The 26,142-nt window shown below is 38.4% G+C and overlaps 1 protein-coding gene and 1 non-coding gene across 11 annotated transcripts in view; both read right to left on the bottom strand.

Annotated features, from left to right (window-relative positions):
• The window catches only part of SPAG9 (sperm associated antigen 9), a 151,943-nt gene that overhangs the window by 53,962 nt on the left and 71,839 nt on the right, over window positions 1–26,142 (bottom strand). For all 10 annotated transcript variants that reach the window (XR_009731342.1, XM_061391348.1, XM_061391347.1 and 7 more), the window contains 3 exons: window positions 22,815–22,965; window positions 2,531–2,738; window positions 1,877–1,976 (listed from right to left, as the gene is read on the bottom strand). Coding sequence is in view for 9 of the 10 variants with exons in the window: in XM_061391348.1 (XP_061247332.1) it covers window positions 1,877–1,976; window positions 2,531–2,738; window positions 22,815–22,965 (459 nt within the window). In the remaining variant the exon portion in view is untranslated. The remainder of the gene's footprint in view (window positions 1–1,876; window positions 1,977–2,530; window positions 2,739–22,814; window positions 22,966–26,142) is intronic.
• LOC133233158 (small nucleolar RNA SNORD86) lies at window positions 18,439–18,525 on the bottom strand. Its single transcript, XR_009731633.1, has one exon. It is a non-coding gene; the product is annotated as a small nucleolar RNA SNORD86 (small nucleolar RNA).

Here is a 26,142-nt window from a genome sequence, read left to right as displayed (position 1 = left end):
ATGTGATCCACAGAATTCAGAAAATGATGAGTGACTACTTGCTCTATTTTTTCAAAGAAAGTACACAGCTAGTACTGTTCTAGACACACAGGAGTACAGTTAATTCACTATACAAATGGGGTGCTGCAGGGCATTAGGACTTGATTTTCTCACAGAATCCCAACTGAAAAAGAGAGAGACCAAAGAATAGCACATGAAGATGTGATTTAGATACCTGAAGATAAATACGCAAAGTGACATGAGAGGCGATAAGAGATATCCTCTTGAGAATGGGAATGAAGGGTCAGTAGGGGCAAGGGGCTACTACGGCCCTTCATATTTTGTATTACCATTTGTAATTTGTAATTGTATTACCTTAATACTGCATACATACATTGAAAAAAAAATGTGTTAGTTGCTTAGTAGTGTTCAATTCTTTGAAATCCAATGGACTATAGCCTGTCAGGCTACGCTGTCCATGGAATTCTCCAGGCAAGAAAACTGGAATGGGTAGCCATTCCCTTCTCCAGGGGATCTTCCTGACCCAGGGTCTGAACCCAGGTCTCCTGCACTGCAGAAATATTATTTACCATCTAAGCAACCAGGGAAGTATTTTTTTATTACCATTTAACCTTAATACTGTATACATGCTTTACTCTAATAAAAATATGTTTTTGATTTTTAAAAAGAGGTTCAAAATGATAAGTGGGCACAAGTGTTAATAAGTAGGTTTAGGAGAGGATGGAAAAGCAAATTTCACTTTTTATACACTGCATTGTTTAATTTCTTAAATAAACAATAAAAAATATTTCAATAGGGCACAGCCTTTGAAATCAAAGTCTTAGACTGAATGCTAGTTCCACCTCTTGTTAGTCTGGACAAAATAGTATACAACTCTGAGTTTCTTTATATGTGAAGGGAAGGACATCTGTCTCGTAAGGTTATAATTAAGATAAAATTATATGATGGTAACATATAATGTAACATATATGGTACATTAAGTTAAGTATTAATTTAAATGGTTTTTAAGGTTAAATGGTAATAACAAAATACTTCCCTGGTTGCTCAGATGGTAACATATATAAATGTTAGCTAACCTTTATTGAACTGGGCACTCTGCCAATGCTTTATCATATATTGATTCATTTACTCCTTACAATCATCTAAGGTATTATCATAATTTTCTTTCATGGATGTAGAAACTTACCTCAGATTCAAATCCAGGTCAGGATTAGAATGCATATAGTCTTATCCTAGGGTTTCCCTGATAGCTCAGATGGTAAAAAAAACCCGCCTGCAATGAGGGAGACCTGGGTGTGATCCCTGGGTTGGGAAGATTCCCTGGAGAAGGGAACAGCTACTCACTCCAGTATTCTGGCCTGGAAAATTCCAATTCAGACGACCTTCATTAAGATGATACACAACCATTCTCCTCTAATCACTAAACAGCCTCCCCATGTAAAATGATATTAAAATGAGACTAATTTCTTGCAGTAATGAAACCATTACAGTTTTGAAGGGAATACATTCTCTTCTTCCTGATTTGGAGGAAGGAATAGGTTTTTTCAAATTATACTTTCCCCACTTTTGCTTTTATGTTTTCCCAAGTTCCACAAACCATGAACTATTCCTTTATGGAATACTCCTTCACTGTCTTTTTTCCCCATCCTTCTTCATGCTTCTAGTCCCTGATGCTACAAAGGTAACAGTTCACAGAACATGTAAACTATGTAAAAGGTCTGGCTTCAAAAAGAGAAAACTTAAATAGAACATCAACATTTCTTCAGCAAAACATCTGAATGCACTTTATCTGGTCAGAGATGGGGGAACAGCAATGTGCTTAGGGGAGATGGGAAAAGGAAAGAAGTAAGATATCCCAATTAGACTTGAACAATACCTTGAGCCTTTATATCCACTGAGATCTTTGTCCATATCCAACTCAGGAGTGGATTCAATGATTGCCTGAACTTCTGACTTCTCTTCATTTTCAGCAGAACCTTAGAAAAGGACAAGATATCAAAAATAACGCATATAACACATACAGCCCGATATGAAAATTGTTTCTATGGTTGTAAATACATCATTTGATCATAAAAATTTTTAGAGAGCTGAGAAGCACAAGGTTAGACAGACAATAGGTCATATATTCAATTAACAGTCAATACGGAAATTAAAAAAAAAAACAACTAAAGTTTTCATTTGTGTTACTTTGGACACAATGCACTGTACACCAGGCCAGAACTCAGTATTTTCACTTTATTTAAGGGGTGAAATACAGAGCTTAAAGACAGAGACTAATGACCTATGGCAGGGAACAGATAAAGAATGTCCTCCTGCCTTTCAGGCTCTCCAAACCCCAGCCATTCTCTACCCACGCCATTTTTACTCTCCAAAACTTAACTTAATCATCACATTTTTTAAGCTTATTTACAATTGAGTACAATTTTATGAATCTACAGCAGCAACACCCCCAGAGATGTACCTTCTCACATTTGCATCATTTGGATTTACTGAACACTTTGCCACTATAGAAAAAACTAAGGTTACTTACCCGTTGCTATGTTTCTAGTTTCCTGGACTACGTGTACTTCGATATGCTTGCTTATCTCTGACTTATCGGGTGTATCTGCAACCTCCACAACCCCTCCGTTCTCCTCATGTAAGGGAGTATCGCTAGGTGTTGCTGCCACATCTGAAGCAGCTGTCGACGCTGGAGTGGTGGCTTTAGATCCTCCCTGGCTAACATCGGAAAGTTCATCCTACGAATATAATTAGGGAAAACATTTTGATAAGTAATTTATTTAAATGGCCTTTTAAATAGGTTAAGAAACTTGAGAGAAAATTCTGTTAAAAACTAGTAAGTCACTTATTACCAAAGGTAATCAACAAATAATCTCTGTAGCTTGTTTTCAAGTAGCTGGGTAATAGTTAAGTAATAATATTTTTCCAGACATACGTTGAGATTCTTCTAAATAGAAGTATAGATAAAGGAGGGCTGGCAGTATTATCAATAAAAGTACACACTACTGTGGTCATCAGAGGTTATAACGGCAGTTCTAATTTGCACAATCATTTGATAATGAAGACTTGTCTCAAACACCTGAAGACGTACTGTGTGGTGGTGGTTACTGTTCAGTAGCTCAGTCATGTCCAGCTCTTTGTGACCCCATGGACTGCCGCACTCCAGGCTTCCCTGTCCTTCACCATCTCCCAGAGTTTGCTCAAATTCATGTCTATTAACTTGGTGATGCTATCTAACCATCTCATCCTCTGTCGCCCTCTTCTCCTCCTGCCCTCAATCTTACCCAGCATCAGGGTCTTATCCAATGAATCAGCTCTTAGAATGAGGAGGCTAAAGTATTGAAGCTCCAGCTTCAGCATCAGTCCTTCCAATGAATGTTCAGGGCTCATTTCCTTCAGATTGCCTGGTTTGATCTCCTTGCAGTCCAAGGGACTCTGAAGAGTCTTCTCTAGCGCCACAATTGGAAAGCATCAATTCATATTCATGTTCAGCCTTCTTTATGGTCCAACTTTAAGGTCACATCCGTACATGACTACTAGAAAAACCATAGCTTTGACTATTCAGACCTTTGTTGACAAAGTGATGTCTCTGCTATTCAATACGCTGTCTAGGCTTGTAGAGCAACTGTCTTTTAACTTCATGGCTGCAGTCACTGTCCACACTGATTCTGAAGCCCAAGAAAATAACATCTGTGACTATTTCCACTTCTTCCCCTTCTATTTGCCATAAAGTGATGGGACCAGATGCCATGATCTTAGATTTTTGAATGTTGAGTTTAATCCAGCTTTTTCACTCTCCTCTTTCATCCTCATCAAGAGGCTCTTTAGTTCCTCTTCACTTTCTGTCATTAGAGTGGTATCATCTGCATATCTGAGGTTGTTTATATTTCTTGATTCTAGCTTCTGTTTCCTCCTGCCCAGCATTTCACATGATGTACTCTGCATGTAAGTAAATAAGCAGAATGACAATATTTGAACAGTCAATTGTTGCCAATTTTGAACCAGTCAGTTGTTCCATATCTGGTTCTAACTGTTTCTTCTTGACCCATATAGTGGTTTCTCAGGAGGCAGGTAATATAGTCTGGTACTCCTATCAGTAGAAGAATTTTCCACAGCTGTGATCCACACAGTCAAAAGCTTTAGCATAGTCAGTGAAGCAGAAGTAGATGTTTTTCTGGAACTCCCTTGCTTTCTCCATGATTCAACAAATATTAGCAATTTGATCTCTGGTACTTCTCCCTCTTGGAAATACAGTTTGTACATTTGGAAGTTCTTGGTTCAAGTACCACTGAAGCCTAGCTTTAAAGATTTTGAGCATAACTTTGCTAGTATGTGAAATGAGCCCAATTGTGTGGTAGTTATGCAGATAACACCACCCTAATGGCAGGAAAGAAAGAGCAATTAAAGAGCCTCTTGATGAAGGTGAAAAACCAGAGTGAAAAAGCTGGCTTAAAACCCAACCCAACATTCAAAAAACTAAGCTCATGGCATCCAATCCCATCACTTCATGACAAATGGATGGGGAAAAAAATGGAAACAGTGACAGACTTTATTTTCTTGGGCTCAAAAAATCACTGTGGGACGGAGACTGCAGCCATGAAGTTAAAAGATGCTTGCTCCTTGGAAGAAAAGTTATGACAAACCTAGACAGCGTATTAAAACACAGTCATCACTTTGCCAACAAAGGTCTGTATGGTCAAAGCTACGGTTTTTCCAGCAGTCATGTATGGATGTGAGAGTTGAACCATAAAGAAGGGTGATGCCAAAGAACTGACGCTTTCAAACTGCGGTGCTGGAGAAGATTCTTGAGAATCCCTTGGACTGCAAGGAAATCAAACCAGTCAATCCTAAAGGAAATCAACACTGAATATTCAGTGGAAGGAAAGATGCAGAAGCTGAAGTGCCAATATTTTGGCCATGTGATGCAAAGAACTGACTCACTGGAAAAGATCCTGATGCTGGGAAAGACTGAGGGCAGGAAGAGAAAGGGGCATCAGAGTATGAGATGGCTAGATGCCATCATTGACTGCACAGACATGAGTATGAGCAAACTCCTAGAGATAGGGGAGGACAAGGAAGCGTGGCATGCTGCAGTCCATGAGGTCCCAAAGCATCAGACGTGACTGAGGACTGAACAATAAACAAATGGAATGAAAAGTCTCTGCCACAGTGTTTGACTGAGGGCACAATATTTTTTTCTCCTATAGAAGAAATTATGAAATTTTATCACTAACAATGCATCCAACTAAAGATAGAAGGAAGAAAGACAATCCTAAATGTTAGCCTGTTGTTAAATATAAAATGTATCACTGATCAACAGTAAGTCCTTAAGACTCCAGGTACAAAATAAGGAAAAATTTTTACTAGGACCTAAATGGAAGCTTGGAGAAGGCAATGGCACCCGACTCTGGTACTCTTGCCTGGAAAATCCCATGGACGGAGAAGCCTGGTAGGCTGCAGTCCATGGGGTGGCTAAGAGTCAGACACGACTGAGCAGCTTCACTTTGACTTTTCACTTTCACGCACTGGAGAAGGAAATGGCAACCCATTCCAGTATTCTTGCCTAGAGAATCCCAGGGATGGGGGAGCCTGATGGGCTGTCGTCTGTGGGGTCGCACAGAGTTGAACACGACTGAAGCAACTTAGCAGCAGCAGAAGCAGCAAATGGAAGCTGGAAGCATTGATATGAATTATTTAATGTGAAGGTGTAGGGGAGTTGCATGCTATTATTTTATATTCAATCTGTGACATCAAGAGACCTCTAATTCCTATTTTATGTTGCTCTATGTCAGGTTGTACTGTTTCAGCTACCAATTTTAACTACAAATGCTGCTTTATTTATCTGAAGACCACCAGCCTAACAATTTGAATCACCTGACGCCATTAAGACGTCCTCTTCAATGACACGTGTAGGTGACGCAAGTGGAGATTCCCTGGGCGGTCAAGTCTCTAACAAATGTACTTGTTTTGTAACGCCACTCAAAGTCTTTCAATCTTTAAGAAACTCTATTACAGGCTTTCAAGTCACTAAACAATGCCCACAAAATGAAGGAATCGGACTTGGGGTTCCAGTGCTGTAACTACAAGTGCTGTGCAAGATAACAAGTCCTGGTGAGATGCGAAGAAATTAGGACCCCTGTGTACTGCTGGTGGGGTGATATGATGGTGCAACTGCTATGGAAAACAGTATAACATTTCCTTATAAAATTAAAAATAGAACCACCATATGATCCAGCACTACCCCTTCTGCTTATAAAACCAAAAGATTTGGAGACAGGGATTCAAAGAGAGATTTACACACTCACATTCACAGCAGATCTATTCATAGTAATCAACAAGTGGAAGCGACCCAAATGTCCAACAAGGGATGAAATGTATAAACAAAATATGGTGTATAAATATATATATATATGTATGTATATATATGTATGCACACAATGGAATATTATTCAGCTTTAAAATGGGAGGAAATCCTGTGATTTCCTTGACACAGTATGGATCAATCTTGAGGATATTATGCTAAGTGAAATAAGCTACTCACAAAAAAACAAATACAACATGATTTCACTTACATGAGGTATCTAAAGTGGTCACATTCATAGAAACACTAAGTAGAGTGGTAGTTGACAGTGCTGAGGGGAGGGACCGAAAGAGGAGTTTAATGAGTATACGGCTTCAGATGTGCAAGATAAAAAAGCTCTAGCAATCTGTTTCACAATAATATGAATATTCTTAACACTACTGAAGTGTATAGTTAAAATGGTTACAACAGTAAACTTTTTTTTTTTAATCACACATACAAAAAAAAGAGAATGAGGGGAAAAAAGAGAACAGGTGCCATTAATTTTAGCTTCACTTGAGATACCATGGTGAAAACAATCTGGTCTTTGTGCTATTTTTCTACTGGTTTTAGATATCAGGCTAGAAGTCTACACACCTTTACAAAATACTTTCTACTGTTCCATTCATCAATGTCTCACATACCCAGTACTGTATAGAATATACATGTCACATATTATTTGCCATTGCCCCATTGCTAGTTATATTCAGAGAGACTATAAAGTAAGTTCACAACTATAAAAATAAAATAGTCAATTAAGGACAATTTAGAAATGTTCTAATATAGTGTTTTCTTAAGTAGCTTGCCTGATTTCCTCTGAAATAAGCTAAAAAAGAGGGCAAGAAACTCTGCTATATAAACCTGTCTTTAGTGTCAAAGATTTTAAGCCTAATCTAAGCAAAAGACAAACAAATCACAAAATTCTGTGTATACATGTATTTTCTAGAGAGCTTCATAACTTTAATCTGATTCCTAGAGGAATCCGTGACCCAAAGAAACACTAAGAACCACTAAGATGAAATAAGTCTAGCTCTATGTTATACTATAGGTTCAAAAAAATTTAGCTTATTAAAACAGAGGCATAGATGACCTACTTCTGAAGATATTTCTGAAAATGATACTGGTTCCACTGTTATGAACCAGGTGATGGCCTTACCCTGGTTAACCCTGATCTAGTGGGTAGGATACAGTCTTATTTTGTCCTTATATCCCCAGTGCCTAGCATATCAAGCCTGACATGAAGTAGGCTCTCAAATGATGTTTGCTGAATGGTGCCCCGACAGGCACTAAACAAATCTGTTTAACTAGAGAGGCAGCCCATGGTGAAATGACTTACTAGGCTGTCTCCAGGATACTTTCAAGTTGTGTATGTTCTGCCCCGAGGATGGTATTTGTGCAAACATAGAAGTCTTCTTACCCAGAGCTGTATAAAGAGAAATAAGCTGAACTTCCATAGGATTTACTTATTCTATTCTCTCCTTTATAGATTACAGTAAAGCCCTAGCAACCGCTGTAGAAGAAATAATTTTCTTTCATTTCAGTGGGCTTCCCTGGTGGCTCAGCTGGTAAAAAAAAATCCGCCTGCAATGTGGGAGACCTGGGTTTGATCCCTGGGTTGGGAAGATCCCCTGGAAAAGGGAAAGGCTACCCAGTCCAGTATTCTGACCTGAAGAATTCCATAGACTATGTAGTCCACGGGGTCACAAAGAATCAGACATGACTGAGAGACTTTCACTCACTCAGTGAATGACATCAGTAGTCTTCCAAATTGAGCATTTGATATCTAGAGAGCGGCAGTTGAGGAAGTAACCAAAAGTTAATCACTTTCATCTACTTTTTGCAAAATGTTTTGAAAGCCCATTCTCACCTCCTGTTCTATAGCCTTCAGAGGTTCAGGGCTAGTTCTGACCTGGGAATAGGGAAATATTATAAAAGAGAAAAAAATTCATATATTTACTAGGTGTCAGCATATGTCTAAGTATCTTTGGCTTGTGCTACCTCTTAGGATAACAAGGTCCATCTCTATTTTCTACTTTGTTCAAACCAGGGTTTGGGGGTTTTGTTTTGACTTAAAATCATCTCCTTTAAGTCTCTATTTTAAGCCATATCATGACTCAAAAGCCACCACTTGGGTCCTATCTTACCCTATACTTTGTCAATAAGCAGTTTATCACTTAACCGTTTTTTCTATTCATAAAGGCTTCCCTGGTGCCTCAGTGGTAAAGAATCCGCCTGCCAATGCAGGAGAGACTGATCGGGAAGATCCCACATGCCACAGAGCAACTAAGCCCAAGCCACAACTATTGAACCTATGCTCTAGAGTCCATGCTCTGCAACAAAAGAAGCCATCACAATGAGAAGCCCACATAACATAACTAGCCCCTGCTTGCTGCAACTAAAGAAAAGCCCAAACAGCAACAAAGACCCAAATGAACTGAAGCAAAAGTCACTCAGTTGTGTTGGACTTTTGTGACCCCATGGACTACACAGTCCATGGAATTCTTCTGGCCATAATAGTAGAGTGGGAATAAGTTTCCTTCTCCACGGGATCTTCCCAACTCAGGGATAGAACCCAGGTCTCCTGCACTGCAGGCGGATTCTTTACCATCTGAGCCACCATACTGGAGTGGGTAGCCTATCCCTTCTCCAGCGGATCATCCCAACCCAGGAATCGAACCAGGGTCTCCTGCACTTCAGGTGGATTCTTTACCAGCTGAGCTACCAAGGAATCCCCTCAAAAGAGAAATCTTCTTGAAATGTATCCTAATCATCTTGAGTAATTAACATAGTAAATATTCCAATTTAGCATACTTGGCGGAGAAGGCAATGGCACCCCACTCCAGTACTCTTGCCTGGAAAATCCCATGGATGGAGGAGCCAGGCAAGCTGCAGTCCATGGGGTCGTGAAGAGTTGGACATGACTGAATGACTTCACTTTCACTTTCATGCATTGGAGAAGGAAATGGCAACCCATTCCAGTGTTCTTGCCTAGAGAATCCCAGGGACGGCAGAGCCTGGTGGGCTGCCATCTATGGGGTTACACAGAGTCGGACACGACTGAAGCAACTTAGCAGCAGCAGCGGCAGCAGCAGCATACTTGGAAATGCTAAACACACTCTTTTTCCCCCTGCCTCACCCCCTATCATTTCTGAAACTGATAGAGAACACTAATAATTAAAGGGTGACCAAGATTCAAATCCTTTCTCAAAAAACATTTATTTACTTATATTCTCTACTTGTACATTTGCCCTCTTTGAGACAACAGTGTTTCTCTTAAACAGAAAACAACTTCAAGTTTTAAATATTCTTAGTCTGGAAATCCATCAGTCTTTTTGAAAGTCTAAAATATAGCTGTGCTGCACTCTCTTAGTTCCGACCCAAAAAAGTACAGATGAACAAGAAAAGATTCATTTTTTCCTAAATGAAACGTAACTGACAACATTATATTAGTTTCATGTGTATAATACAGTGGTTTGGTATTTTTAGACATTAGAAAAGGACCACCAAGTCTAAGTAACAACTGTTGCCATACAAACTTATTGCAATATTATTGACTGTATTCCCCATGCTGTACATTATATCTCTTTGAATTCTTTATTCTATGAATGTAGCTTTGTACCTCCCTCACCTATTTCACTCATCTCCTCACACCCTACTCCCTTCCGGAAACTTCAATTTGTCCTCTGTACCTATGAGTCCGCTTCTGTTTTATGTTTGTTCATTTTGCTTTGTGTTTTTAGGTTCCACATATGAGAGAAATCACATGGTATTTGTCTTTCACTGACTGATTTTTTTCACTTGGCGTATACCCTCTAGGTCCAACCATGTTATCAAAACTGGCAAGATTTTTTTATAAGGTTGGATGATATTCCATTTAATATACCACCGCATGATTCACTTTGTACAAACCAGACTGCATCCCCTTTAATATCTGTTTACACGAGCTTTGATTTTGGATTCTCATCTTTAACTCTTCTCAACTAACATTTCATCAAAAGCTAGGTAAATAACTCTAAATAAAAACGAAAAGATTGTGAATATGTACTTCAAAATGGAAAACAAAAAGCTGCAGGAAATACTTAAAAGAGCATAAACTCATTTATCTTACAAAGACATATATGAGTATGTATTATCTATGTGCAATATAGACTTCCCTGATAGAATCCACCTGCCATGCAGGAGACCCCAGTTCGATTCCTGGGTTGGGAAGATCCCCTGGAGAAGGGATAGGCTCCTCACGCTGATATTCTTGGGCTTCCCTGTGGCCCAGCTGGTAAAGAATCTGATCGCAATGTGGGAGACCTGGGTTCAATCCCTGGGTTGGCAATGTGGGAGACCTGGGTTTGATCCCTGGGTTGGGAAGATCCCCTGGAGAAGGGAAAGGCTACCCACTCCAGTATAATCCATGGGGTCACAAAGAGTCGGACATGACTGAGCAACTTTTACTTTCACTTTTCATGTGCAGATGTGAAGAAAGGAGCATGAAGAATATACCAACTGAGGATACACCAATAACTGAGGGGAAGGAATGGAATTTACATTTTTTACTCTAGATTCAATATATTTGATTGTGAAACCTTATTAATATAACCTTTTAAAAGAATTACTAAGCCTGCTTTATAAAATATGTGATCTCAGATCAACTTTACATTTCTAGCATCTGGCATTGTTTGTGACCCAGTAGATATCAAAGTTTTTTAATGTAAAAAGCAAAGTAATTTTTCTTCAACAGAAAATACTTAAAGCTATTTTCCTAAGAGTTTGTTTAAACATTAAATATCAATAGTAATAAATATGCATGTGCCAATTACTACAAAAGAAGTCACATTAGAAATATAAGGTTTAAATACCATCATTTTTAACAGTGTTATTTTTAACCAATCAAGTTTTACTAGTTTCCATTCTCAACATACACAAGCAAGCATCTGGGTCAACACACAACATAATAAATATGCCAAAAAGAGGGGGGGAGAAAATCTTATTTATTAACATTAACACCCAGTAAAAAAGAACTAATCTACTGCATCTTTTCTACGCAAGAGTTTAAAAGGGCCTTCCCTTTTAAGTATGAATCTTATAATGTTGTCAGTTATACCTCAATAAAAATGAATGAATGAATGAATGGGAAAGTACCAAAATATTAAGAAGAGTAAATCTTAACTCAGTTTTCCCTTTAAACCCCCATTGTCAGCTGTGGATGATTCCTGAAGTTATCAAATAAGGATATACCTGAGTGGGAAAGTTGGTAAATAACAACTGAAGTTAAGGACTTTCCTGGTGGTGCAGTAGTTAAGAATCTGCCTGCCACTGCCGGGGCCATGGGTTTGATCCCTACTCTGGGACGATTTCACATGCCATGGGGAAACTAAGTCCATGTACCACAACTACTGAGCCCACACTCTAGAGCCCGTGTTGCAACTATGGAGCCTCCATGCTCTACAGCCGCTGATCCGCCACTAGAGAAGCCACGGCAACGAGAAGCCTGTGCGCTACCACGCTTGCCACAGCTACAGAAAGCCGGGGCAGCAACAAAGACCAGTGCAGCTAAAGTAATACATTTGTATTATTATTTAGTATTATTCAATTATTGCTGGATGTATTTTGAGATTTATAAATAAGTCTCAATTATTAAATAAGTCTTAATTTGAGAATTATTAAATAACAATTATTTAATATTAATATTAAATAATATTCCTTATGCTCTGTCCCAAGGAAACCAAAAAAAATTACAACATATAATCCATTTTTTTTTGCATCCCAGCATATATTTTGAAAACTTTTACACTGATACCAAAGACAGGCAAAGACACTACAAGAAAATTACAAATATCCTTTACAACTACTGACATAGAAGTACTGAACAAAACACAAGCAAACCAAAGCAGTACATTAAAAGGTTTATACACTATGATCAAATGGGATTTATTCCTGGAATTTTAGAATGGGTCAACAGACAAAAATTAATCCATGTGATATGTCACCTTAATAGAATGAAGGAAAAAAACCCCAAATCATCTCAATTGATGCAATAACAGAATGACAAAATTCCACATCTTTTCACAATAAAAACACTTAGTGAACGAGAAACAGAAAGAAACTCACTATGATGAAAGCCATATATGAAAACCATGGCTAAAAACATACTCAGTGGTAAAAGACTAAGTTTCCCCTTAGAATTAGGGACAATGTCCACTTTTGCCACTTCAGTAAATATTATATTAGAGGTTGTAGGCAGAGCAAACAGACAGGCGTTCAAATCAGAAAAGAAGAAGTAAAATTATCTCTATTCACTGACAACACGATCTTATATCGAGAAAACCCTAAAGATTACACACACAAAGTTAAAGCTAATAAATGAATTCAGCAAAGTTCCAAGATACAAAATCAACACACAAAAATCAGTTGCAACAAACAATCCAAGAAGATAATTAAGAAAACAACTCCATTTACAATAGCATAAAAAGAATAAAATACTTAGGAATAAATGTAACCTCTAATCAAAGTCTCAATGGTGATGAAGCTTTGAAACGAGAGAGGCGGTGGTTATACAACATTGCGAATGCACTAAACGCCACCTGACTGTATACTTTAAAATGGTTCATCATGTTTTGTCCAGGCAATACCCAGCTTGCTTGCTTTCTCTTTCCTCCCAATATTTTACTTTTAGAATTTTTCAGTGAACACCCACATACTCATCCCTCGTTTCTACCCATTAGCATTTTACTATTCTACTCTTTACTATTCTTTATCACATAACTACCCACCTTTCTACCAGTCCAAGATGCATTTCAAAGACACTGTCATCACCAATACACTTCAGCCCTAAACATTTCAGCACACGTGTCATCAACTAGAGCTCAGTATCTGTTTTACGTATTTTTGAGTTAAACTTACATAAAATGCACAAACTGTATTTTGCTGAGTGTTGACATACGCACCCATCTGTCTAACCCAACCCCCTATCAAGATACAGTACATTACCATCATCCTAGATATTTCCCTCAGGCCCTTTCTTAGTCAATCCCACTCACATCCCACCAGAGACAACTACTGTTCTAATTTTGTCCCGACCATACGTTCATTTTCCATTATATAAAACTTCATATAGTTGGTACCACAGAACATGTATTCTTTTATCTAAGACTTCCATCATTCAGCATGATGTCTCTGAGAACTGCTTCTCTTTTAGGCCTCCAATTTTGTAATTCAGAGCTAGGAGGATGCTCCCAGATCAATTAAAAAAAAAAAAGCAGAAATTGAGCAATTCACAAGACATATAAAGTGAAAGGGAGAAAAAAAGTAAAGTGAAGTGTGATTCATACAGTACTTGTAGGGAAAAAAAAAAGATGTAAGCTTTCATATGCTTAAAATAATTCAGGAAGGACACAAGAAACTGGTTATAGAAGTTGCCTCGAGGGAGGGGAAAGACACTAAAAGAGAGATTTTTTTGGTAAAAAACTGAAGCATTATACACGTACAAGTAAGTTCACATACCACAAGTGTACAGCTCAATTTTCACAAACTGAATACATCTGAGTAAGCTGCACTTAGAACAGGAGTCAGAATCTTGTCAGCACCCTAAAAGCAAAAAAGATAACCCTCCATCACAATTCTTCTGGGGGGCTCTGCTGGGTCTTCAGTGCGGTGCGGGCTGTCTCCAGTTGCGGCATGTGGGGCCACTCTCTAGCTGCTGTGTGCACCTCTCGCTGCAGTGGCCTCCCTCGTTGTGGGGCACGGGCTTCAGGGCACACGGGCTTCAGTAGTTGCAGCTCCCGGGCTCCAGAGCACAAGCCCAGTGGTTGTGGGCTTAGTTGCTCCAAAGCATGTGGGATCTTCCCGGCCCAGGGATCGAACCTGTGTCTCTTGCACTGGAAGGCAGATCCTTTACCACTGAGCCACCAGGAAGCCCGCTTCTGTTGTTTATACTCTGGTTTTTGGCTATGAGGCATGTGCGATCTTCTGACATTTTAACTGTGGCTTGGGACATCTTGTTTGGGACTCACTGCTTTCTGGACTTGGCTGTCTGGTTTCTTTGCCAGATTAAGAGACTTATTAAATAAGTTTTAATAAGCAATAATTTAATAACTCATTAAATAAGCCTCAATTATTAATAAATAAGTCTTAATTTGAGTTTTACTATTAATAATCTCAAGCAAAACATAAAATATTATAACAAATAATCCATTTTTCTTAAAACTATTTTTATTTTACTCTACTGTAAATACTCATATAAAAATCCAAAGGAAAAATAATGTATAATATGAACCAATGGAAAAACCCAACATAAGGATCAAAGGAAGAAAGGGCCTAGAAGCAATCACATTCCAATCCATAAGCACATTTAGCGCCTAGATCTTGGTTCCTAAATATTTTCTCCAATAAACAGAACTAGGGTTTCTTTGAGAAGCAGTCAATTGCACAGCAGGTACAGGGAAAATACAAGAGCCTGGAGCATCTGGTGGTGTCAGGAAGGAAGGACTCAGAAGAGTATGGGCATAAAGGGTATTAGGATGGCTCCTGAAAGAGCTCCTAATGTCCTAAGCTGAAACCATTTGAACAACAAAATAAATACAGTAAGGACCCTACACACAAAACTGCAAGTTTCGAACTTGCAAAAATGAGAACGTGCATTCCATCAATGTCAGGTATGAGTGAAATTGGGAGTCTCCTACTGCTGACGATCTTTCAGCTCCACCATCTCCCATCTTCTCTCCCTCCTCTAGTCAGCAACTCTTCTTGCCTGTTGTACTACTATACTTTTAAAGGTACTGTACTGTAAGATTAAAAAGTTTTCTTTATTTTCTGTGTTTGTTTTTATTTGTGTGAAAAGTATTTATAAACCTGTTACAGCACAGTACCATTTGACTGTTGTGTTAGTTGGGTAACTAGGCTAACTTTGTCAGACTTACAAATTGGATTTAGGAAGGTGCTTTGAAAATGGAACTTGTTCGTATGTATGGGACTTACTGTAACAGTGTTGGATAACCTACAGAATAAAATAATATCTATTAGTTCAAACAAGGAAAGAAAGGAGGGAATGAGTAGCTCTCCCTTCCCAAAGAATTCCAGTTAATAAATGCAGAATGAAGAAAATAGAAAATAAGCATGAGAACACCACAGTAATGATTATTGTAGCTAAGATTCACTGATGGGTACTAAAATCAGTAAATGAAAGTTTGAGAAACAGGATATCAGCACAGTCTCAAAATATATCCACCAAGATATTTATTAATCAAATTATAAAGAGAAAAACAATAACTTTACAGTGGAGAAATCCAACATACACTAGATGAACCAAGCAATCAAGGTTAACATCACCATTACAGCATGCTGCTTCTGTAGCAACCTTATTAAAAATATATAGCCTCAATCTAACCATGAGAAACCATCAGAGAAGCCCAAATTTACAGACAGTCTACAAAATAACCAACCAGTATTCTTTCAGCTTGAAGGTCATGAAAGACAAGCAAAGACTGAGAAGCTCACATATTAGAAGGGACTGAGGCAACATAACTCAATGCAATGTGGGATCCTGGACTGGATCCTGGAACCAAAAAAGAACACTAGTGAGAAAATTGGCAAAATCTGAATAAAAGTCTGTAGTTCAGCTAATAGTATTGTACCAATGTTAATTTTTTAGTTTTAATCATCTTATCGTGGTTAGTTAATATTGGTGGATGGCAGGTGATGGGTATCGTTCCCTCTGTACTGTTTTTGCAACTTCTCTCTAAGTCTAAAATGTCTAAAAATGAAATGTTAAAAAAAAAACAAAAAACAACCAAGAGCATTAACTGTTTTGAAATGTAAAATCATACATGCATTTTACGACAGGATTTTTAATCACAGAAGACACAAGAGTAAGGTTTAACTACTACAAAGATTCAAGCTTGGGAAAACTCAAGAAATAGGAACGACTAAACATAAATGGAGGAGGATGGAAAATTCTTCTAAACAAGAATGCTGGCTCTGTTCAGGCATTTTTCGTTTTGCATGCTAAGCACATCCTCTGAAGAATGCAGCACGCATTGACCGCTGCCTTTATACACCAAACCCTGCTAACAAGACCTTCTCACAGAAGCTCCACTCAAGTAGTTCAAGTCATGCAGTTTTAAAAGAACTCTAAAACTTTCGTAAGTAGGTACCAACCCAATTGCTTTTAGCTAAAATTGTTTTTTCTCCGTTTTAAAAGTCACATTCCATGAATAACCAACAACCTAGGAGACTCTTAAAATGAAAACTAATAACCTTTTTGGATACATATACAGATTTGCACATCCGCATGTCTGTAGGCACGTGCAGGTGCATATCCATGCACAGCTGCATATACACATACATACGCGTACACGTGAAACTAGATGGGATCTATAAAATCACTGCCAAAGTGATACCAACCAAGGTCTAAAAACTGTGACAATTTTATGTATAGCATATTTTCAATATTTAAAACATTTTGTTCTCTTTCTATATATGGGCACAAGGGAGAGATATCTGAATTCTAAACTTGTAAAGCAATGAAGAACTTACACAACACAGCTGGTGAGAACACAAATGGCTACCATCCCTTGGCAGGCAATTTGGTGATATCTAGCAAAATCTGATATATGGGCTTTGATTCAGGAATCCCACTTATGGGAACTATAAATACCAGCACAAAACTATGTACAAGGTTTATTCAACTCAGCATTGCTTGTAATGGCAAGAGATTAGGACAAAGTGAGGTGTCCTATCAGTAAAGTAGATTTTAATGGCAGGTGGTATATGTGATCCCTTTCCCCTGGCCCTTCCTCTGCAATTCTGATGTATTATTCATCTTCCTTCATTCCCTTGTTTTCAATTTCTTTTTACATTGGACTCTTCTTCTAAGCACACAAACAACCCAGTCTGTCCCATTTTTGTTGTTGTTGGCTTGTTTTTAATTTTATAGGGCTCTAGAGGATATGTAGGGAAATATCTCTGCAAGTTATGCCTCACTAGGAAAATGTCCATTCTAACTTTTCTGGGATAGTTTTTGGAGCTTTTCCTTTTTCTTGGAGCCACCATTCTTGCTTCCCTGATAGCTCAGTTTGTAAAGGGGCTTCCCTGATAGCTCAGTTGGTAAAGAATCCACCTGCAAGGCAGGAGACCCTGGTTCAATTCCTGGGTCGGGAAGATCTGCTGGAGAAGGGATAGGCCACCCACTCCAGTATTCTTGGGCTTCCCTTGTGGCTCAGCCGGTACAGTATCTGCCTGCAATCTGGAAGACCTGGGTTCAGTCCCAGGGTTGGGAAGATCCCCTAGAGAAGGGAAAGGCTATCCACTCCACTATTCTGGCCTGGAGAATTCGATGGACTGTACAGTCCACGGGGTCGCAAAGAGTCGGACAGGACTGAGTGACTTTCACTTTCTGTTATTGCTAGCAGAAGCCTCTTAAAGTCTACTGCTGAGTGGGTGCGCCTTGGAAGAGAATTTCCTCTTTTTTGGGGGGGACCCTCGTTTCCTGACTCTTCAGGGTCATTAACTGATTCCTCTTTGGGAAAACTTGGAAAGACTTCTACAGTCAGCTGTCTCTTCAATATTGCTACTAACTAGCTCCTCCTTGGAAAAAAATTTCTTTTTCTTGGATTTGGAGGTAATAAGATGGGTCTTCCATTCCATTCTCCCAGGGAGCCTCCTCAGACTTTTGCTTTTTCTTCTTTTGGAGTCTTTTACTTGTCTCCTCATTCCTCTGGGGCACTACTGTTTTCTGAAGATGCCAGGGCAATCACAGCCAGCCTTTTCTTTTCCTTATTCAAGTGTTTCTTCTGTTTCTCCAGCTTCCTAGTAATCTCAGCAGCTACTTTATCTGCCTGAATCATTGCCTCCTTCATGACATGCAGATTTCTTTTGTGGAACCTCTCCAATCTAATACACAGAAGGACAGTCCCTCCTCAACTTGTTCTCGAAGCTTCTCCCCAAATACACTGGTGGGTACCTCAGAGAAGCAATCAAATTGTGAGGCAATACTGCCTCTATTTTGCCAGGTATTAGGAGAGGTGGCCTCTGGTCTTGGCAGCTGCTTGGTCAATGACGGTAGAGTGGAAAATGAGTCTGGAAATCTGATCCCTTTGCTGGACCCAGGAAATCACTCAGACACTAGGACTGGCCATCAACCCTACAGCAAGAGGCCTGTTTAAGTGAGAGAGCCCTGATCAGCCATCATCATGAATGTCCCATTCTAAGAGTACTTTTCCCTTTACCCTGGCAACTCAAGATATCCTTTTACTTTCCTCCAACCACAGCTACTTACTTCTTGAGTAACCTACATACTATTTCCTTTTTTCATGAATATAATTCAGTTGGAGGAACAACCTTACCTTAACATTTTTGACCATTTCCAGCCTTAGCTTTTTAATTTTTACTTATTTACTTATTATTTTTGGGCTTTGCTGAGTCTTGAGCTATCTGGGCTTTTCTCCTGCTGCAGCAAGCAAGGGCTCCCCTCTAGTTTCAGTGCGCAGGATTCTCACTGTGGTGGCATCTCTTGTGGTAGAGCACAGACTCTAGGGGGCAAGGGCATCAGCAGCTGTGGCACGTGGGCTCAGCAGTTATGGTTCCTGGGCTCTCAGCAGTTGTGGCACACAGGCTTAGATGCTCCACAGCATGTGGGGTCTCCCCAGATCAGGGATCAGACCCGTGACACCTGCATTGGCAGGCAGATTCTTTACCACGGAACCACCAGGGAAGTCCCAGTTAGGAACATTTTAAAGAAATGTTTGGTTAAGTCATTTTAAAAATCAATTTTTAAAACAGTATTATACTATTTCAGATAAACTATCATACCTAGTATATCTGCTCCCCCATCCACATCTCCAATTAGGCATGAACCACTGAGCCACCAGGGAAGCCCCCAGCCTTAGCATTTTTATAATACATTTTCAACAGAAAACGTCATTTAACGTAAGAAGTTCCTTTTTACCAATTTCACCAGAAGCCCCCCAGTCAAAAATTTCTGTTAGTGATACAGTATAATACTCTTCTGCTTTCAGCTTTAAACTGATCTCTAAACTAGATTTGAGGACCATCAAAAAGGTGTCAGGTGAAGCTTCAATGTAAGCTGTGGCATTTAGATTGGCCTTGACAGAGTACTTCTACTGGTGGTTAACCTAAGCAGGACACAAATGCGTATGTGGGAAAACTATAAAGAAAAGCAACTGGATGCAAACATGTGGAGTTCGAGAAAGGTCAGAGATTAAAATTTCTGAAAGCTGATGGGTGGATGGTACTTACAGACATGAAACTTGAGTTACCTAGATTAAGTAGAGCAGAGGGCTGAGTTTTAAGCCCTAGAGAACTCCAACATTTAGAAGTCCAAAATCAGCAAAGGAAAAGGACCTGTGAAGAATACCAGAGACTGGGGGGTTGGGGGGCCTGGGGAGAAGTATCCTGGGAGCAAAGTGAAAAAAAGCATTTCAAGAAGCAGAGAGTATTCAAATGTATCAAATGCTGCTACAACGTAGTAAGGGAATGGGAATTTTTCATGTTTAGAAAGATGGATATTTTGGATAACTGTAAAAAAAGGCACACTGGTGCAGTAAGTAGAATTAAAGTCTCAGAGGAATAGGATGAACAGAAAAAAAAAACCACATTCTTCAACCATGCTAAAGTCTGTCCCCACCTTGAGGTCTTTACAGATGCTATTTGACCATCCTGAAACACATATTCCTCTGGACCTTTCCATGCCTGTACATCTTCTTTTCAGGGCACAAGTCACCACTTCCAAGAGAAATTCCTTAGCTACCCCTTCTTACTACTATTCTCTAGCCCCTTACTTTGTTTTATAAAAACAGTATGTAACACTACTTGAAACTCCATGCTTCCATTTATTTATTTGTTGATTTTCCCAACAAAAATACAACAAACAAGGAATAAATATGTACAAATACTTCTTTTTAAGTTTTTTAAGAACAACATGTATATTTTCTAGGTGCACCAGTCTTGGCAGATATTCCATTACAGTTATCCCTTGTTATCTGCAGGGGATTGTTCCAGAACTCCCTGTGTTTACCAAAATCTACAGATGCTCAAGTTCCTTACATTAAATGGTATAGTATACCTGAAGATATAACCTTGTTGACTACAACTCTCTCACAGGGAGAAATCTGCAATAAAGCAACAAAAAAGGTCCATAAATTTATAATCATGGCCAAATCTCCTTTACTGCCATTCTTCTGCCATAGTTTCCCTGGTTTTCTCACACAACATTTTCACCTTAACCTTATTTCACACAAAAAAAGTGCCAGTAAAATTAATATTACGAGCATACTCTTAATAGAGCTAGGTCATCCTCAAAGTTCTTAGAAAAATGAAAGTTGAAAAACACATTACAATAGAGATGGTCTAGTCCCACTTCTGTCAGACATGGAAACCAAGACTAGTGTGTTTGTTTAATGCAATCTACATGTGAACTCTAAACCCAACTCCCAGGCTTTTGCAAAGTTAGAAAAAGACATCTGATTAATAACAAAGACTTAAGTAAACAGTAAAATATGTCCTGATTATGAGACATATCTCACAAACTTATCCCTTTTGGGGTGGGGGGAGACGCTGCATTGGGTCTGCTGCTACACGTGGGCTTTCTCTAGTGCAGCAAGCAGGGGCTACTCTCTAATTGCAGTGTGAAGGTTTCTCATGGTGATGGCTTCTATTGTTGCAGAGCATGGACTCTAGGGCGCACAGGCTTCAGGAGTTATGGCGCATGACCTCCAGCGGTTGTGGTACACAGGCTTAGCTGCCCCACAGCATGTGGAATCTTCCCAAACCAGGAGTCTAATCCACTTCCCCTGCATTGGCTGGTGGATTCTTAACCACTGGACCACCAGGGGAAGTCCTGTTAAGCCTTTATCTCATTTACTGGCTCCATGTCCACAGTAGAAACAGACTGGATTTCATTTTAAAAACCTCTCTTGGGAATACATACCTTAGTATCCCTAGGGAGGACCCAACTCCCCTGTTCAAATCCATCTGTTAATCACTTTATAACTAGTCAGAGAATGGAAAAAACGTGAAGTTAGGCCTACTGTTAAAAATAGTTTGCAGTGGGAGCAAAGCTATGAAATATTTATTTACTTCTTACTGTTTTGAGCACATTTCAAAGATCAATGAAATGGTTCTAAATGCCTCTACTTACTAGAGCTGAGAAACAGACTATTTACATTACGTCAAAAGAATCTTTCTAACACCTAAAACAAATAATTCATTTGACAAACATGTTCTGAGAGACCACTACGTGCTAGGCACCTTTTCTAAGTGCTAGGGACATGGCAGTAAATAAACCGCATGGATCTTACATTCTTAGTGGAGAGAAACAAAATAAATAAGTAAATGACTTCATATTTTAGAGGTATCATAAGAGCTATCTAAGGGGACTTCCCTGATGCTCCAGTGGCTAAGAATCTGAGCTTCCAGTGCAGGGGCCTGGGTTTATTCTTAGCGAACTAGACCCACATGCCACAACTAAATACCCTGTGTGTCACAACTAAGACTCAGTGCAGCCAAATAAATTAAAAACAAATTAAAAAAAAAAAAAGAGTTATCTGAGTATTTAAGCCATGATAAGTAATTTGGAGAAAGAGACCAGAAAAGAGAGAGAGAGATGTAAGTAACTCAACTGTATTCATTTAGGTGGTCTGTTTGTTTTATGACAGAGTAGATATACTAATGTAACAAGGTTCCTTTATAATCAGTTCCCTTTATAAATATTCCACTTTATAAGATATAGACTATAACTTCAAATATTTTTAATTATTAGTACACTTCAAATATTTTTAATTATTAGTACATCTCCACTCTTAGAATATATTAGTATTTATATTTACAACTTATTTTGTAACAAGTTCTTGGTCAAGAATATAATAACACCAGGCCTTTTTAGCTAAACACACTTCACTTTTGGATATTGCTTTATGAAGGTGTTGAGGAAGTTGTTTTGCTGTCACTCAGCCGTGTCCGACTCTTTGCTACGGACCCCGTGGACTGCAGCCTGCCAGGCTCCTTTATCCATGGAATTTTCCAGGCAAGAATACTGGAGTGGGTTGCCACTTCCTTTTGTTTTTTTTTAAAGCAAAGCCCTATTAAATTGTGAAGCTTCCCAGCAGTGAACCAAGGATTTTAGGTGGCAATGATTTTCAATTCTTAAAAACATAGGTTCACCGATCACCCCATCCTAAATTCATATAATGTAAATCAAATAGAAACAGCCTAAATGAAATCGAAATGTTGGTCATTAGTATGACAATCAAGATGTAACGATGCTTGACTCTGTTTCCTATAAAACTTGAAAAATGAGTAATACAAAATGAACTCTTTGGGAAGAACTTATTTCCAATTTAAAAAAAGCATTAGTTTTACCAAAAAAAATGTACACATACTATTTCATTTTCTTCTGGTTGTCTAGCACTTCAATTTGGATAAGAAAGCTTATAAAACAAACTGAAGATTTTCATAGGAGAAAGCTTACCTTCAGACTGGTATGAGAACGTGGTTGACTTAATTCCTGAAATTTCCATTGTTCTGATCCAGGGGTCTCGCCACCTTTCTGAGTGTCAGGCGTAAGCAATCCGTCTCCAGAAGGTAAAGGGAAAATCCCTAACGATATAGGACGTTCTTTTCTATTTGGAGAAGGCAGAAGAACTAAGCATTAATCATTTTTAAGTTTATCCATCATGACTGTAAGTAATAAACCTGGGCTGTCACTGCTCTAGAGTCATCACTCTTGAATAATACTGTGTGCCTATCTGAACACGTAGACTTACCAAAGAGAAAGGGCGAAGTCTCACAACTTAAATTAAGCCCCAAGAAATCAATTAAGAAAGGTAGTAAAAAAACAGTTTAGAAAATCTTAAGTTACTGATGAGTTCCTTGCTCAGGAAGCAGTCTGTGGTGTGGTTTCACAGCAAGGGGAGCTGCTACAGTTTCACCATGCTTAGGTCAGCCTTAGGGAACTGCAAACAACCCCCACTCCTGCTTCTCTAGGCTTTCCAATTTCTCATATTAATCCCTAAATACTTACCCAAGTCTCTTAGGGTGTGTTTTTTCTGCCTTGAGGAAAATGAATACATGGTTTAAATCAGGCCTACTGATTAAATAGTCAAAAGAACATGTACCAAAAAAAGTTGCCTGCCATTTCAATCAAGAAAGAATAGAATGTTGTCTGCCATTCAGCCATTAGCCACTGTAGCCAGTCTGGATGGAGAGCCCTGAGAGGAATTCAGGATGGAGAAAAACGGGATACTGGCCCTGGATAGTTAAGATACATATCAAAGAAATAATTTCAGTGAGCCCAGACTCCTCCAGCTTCCCAACCATAGAAAAGCACTAAAATCATTAACTTGAGATGTTTGTCTTTTGTAATTAGCAAAAACTCCTGAGTATCCGAGTTCCTCCCTTGCTTGTTTCGAACAGTTCCTCAGAGCTATCTGAGAGGCTGCCCTGACGGACTATGGTCCTTAAAAACGTCCCTGAGTAAAGCATAATTCTCAACTTTTAGGTTGGGCTCTTTTTGCCCCCAGAGTTTTATCCCCTAAAGTAGGAAAACTATATTTTTCTACAGGAACTCATATTTTTCTGTATGAGTTCCTTTTCATCACAGTATGTATGACAATTCAACTGTCAGTTTTTCCAAACAAGGATGCCCAAAGATTCTTTCAAAAACTGTAGTTTCCAGTGTTTTGTGGGAAATTTCAGTGAATAAGTGTTTCAATTTTAATAATAGAACTTGAACGAGAAACACATCCTTTGTTAATACAAAGGGTTTTTAAAGAGTAGAAGCAAGCCTGGTTCTGAAGGTCATTAACTCAAATGGAAATTCGCTAGAAACCAAACACTAAAGGTTTGGAGCTTCTGGTAAAACTGTAAGAACAGGAACACTGAGGTTATACGTAAAAGTTGGAAAATATTCAGTTTTGCTAAATAAATCTTTATTCTGTAAGCTTATTTTTATACCAAGAAACTTTAAGCCACTTTTGAAATGTGTCCTCATTGAACACAAAGGGTACATTGCTTTCATTCCTAACAACAATCAGGAAGAATTAGTACAACTGTCAAACTTAAAGATTAGGTGCAGCAAAAGGGTTGAGAGATTGTACTCTATCAATGTTGTATGCACAAAGAAACAGAACAGGACTTTTCTCTACCAGAGTTAACTACTCATCACTTCTTCACACTTGGGATACTTTTCCTATTTGATTTGGGAGAAAAATTCAAACACACATAGGCAGCACAATAAAAGGTTAGATTTTAAAACCAAATCTAAGCTTGTCTTTATGACCTGCCAGAACCACCAAATAACAAAGCAGTCAGCTATTCTGTTTATACAAGATTTTCCCAACTGCTGGTTCAGCAAAAAAGCTTTCATAAGTCCATAGCAAAAAGAGGCATTATTTATTATATCCTTACTGGATAATACAGAACACATTATACACCTACATGTTTCCACTTATCGTAGAACCTATTCTTTCTTGAGAATGATTCACCCCTTTCCCCTATCTTTTCTGCTTGATTTTAAAACGCCCTTTATTTCATCAAACGATGGTGACGATGACTAGAAATTTGGGACAGGCAACATATTTTGGGAACTGAAAATCTAAGGATCTTAGACTTACTGGATTACTTATTCTTTTTAACATATCTTGATGACTTAAGCAAAAAAGTGACCAAGAATTTAATCAGATGGAATTTAATGGAACGCTCTCTGACCCCAAATGCATAGAAAAGTAATACAAACTTCATTCGAATTTATCACACTGCCAACAGAAATACAAACACAGGCCAGTCATGAGAGTTATATTTCTTTATGAATGAGAACACAATCATTTTCACACATGTCAAATACTGGAAAAGTGTAAAACTACTGGGGGAAGGAGTCAGCTAGGAGTCCAAGCTTTACTTTCCCATTTCTGTTAACTACAAAATCTACAGTTCAAAATACGAGTAGAAGTCAAACCTTTACAGTGCTTTTACTTTCCTTGAGAAACTGCTCTACAGAGGGGGAACTTTTCTTCAGAAACTGATAGCTGTCAAGAGGGTCAATGATGCTCTAGGTCATACTGTTTCAACTCTGGAAAAATAGTATTACTACACACCATTCTTCCCTCTTTTTTTTACTGACTTGGAGGGAGGGAGAAGGACATATAATAATGCATGTTAGTTAGAGTCCTATTTTCAAAAAGAAACCCTGAAAAGACAACATTAGGTCCTGTATGTATATTGGTGTGTATATTTGATACTCTATATATTAAATATATATTATATATAAATATAAATTAACTATATATTTAACTATATAGTAAATGCTTCAGTAAAACTCACAGAAGAAACCAAAGAATGAAAATACATGTGGGAAAGTATCAAGTGGCAGATTTAAACACCAGGTGTTTCAATAATGACACTACTGTCAAGAAACGAAGCTATCAGAATCAGCCATCAGAGTCCTTATTACATCTATTTTTTAAACTGCCATACATCCATTTTTAAATTGGTTATTTAAATGTTACCTATGTGCATAAATAACTTTGCAAATATGTCTTTAAATATTTTTATTTCCACTTAAATAATCATTAATAAAATCTACTATACATAAAGAGCAGTAAAAAGATTACATTTGTTCAACACCCACCAATGTGGCAAGCACTGAAATGGATGATTTATTTACATATTCTCATTTAATCCTCACAAGGAAATAAGAATTATTTTTCCTGTTTTCAGATTAGGAAAAGTGATGCTCAGAGACTTCGGGCACTAGTTATTGGAAGACACGGGATTCGAAGCCAGGCCTTTTTTGACTCCAA

This window comes from Bos javanicus, chromosome 19 (assembly GCF_032452875.1).
Source record: "Bos javanicus breed banteng chromosome 19, ARS-OSU_banteng_1.0, whole genome shotgun sequence".
Lineage (NCBI taxonomy): Eukaryota > Metazoa > Chordata > Mammalia > Artiodactyla > Bovidae > Bos > Bos javanicus.
Note: the sequence above shows the minus strand (reverse complement) of the source record. Positions and strands in the feature narration are given on the sequence as shown.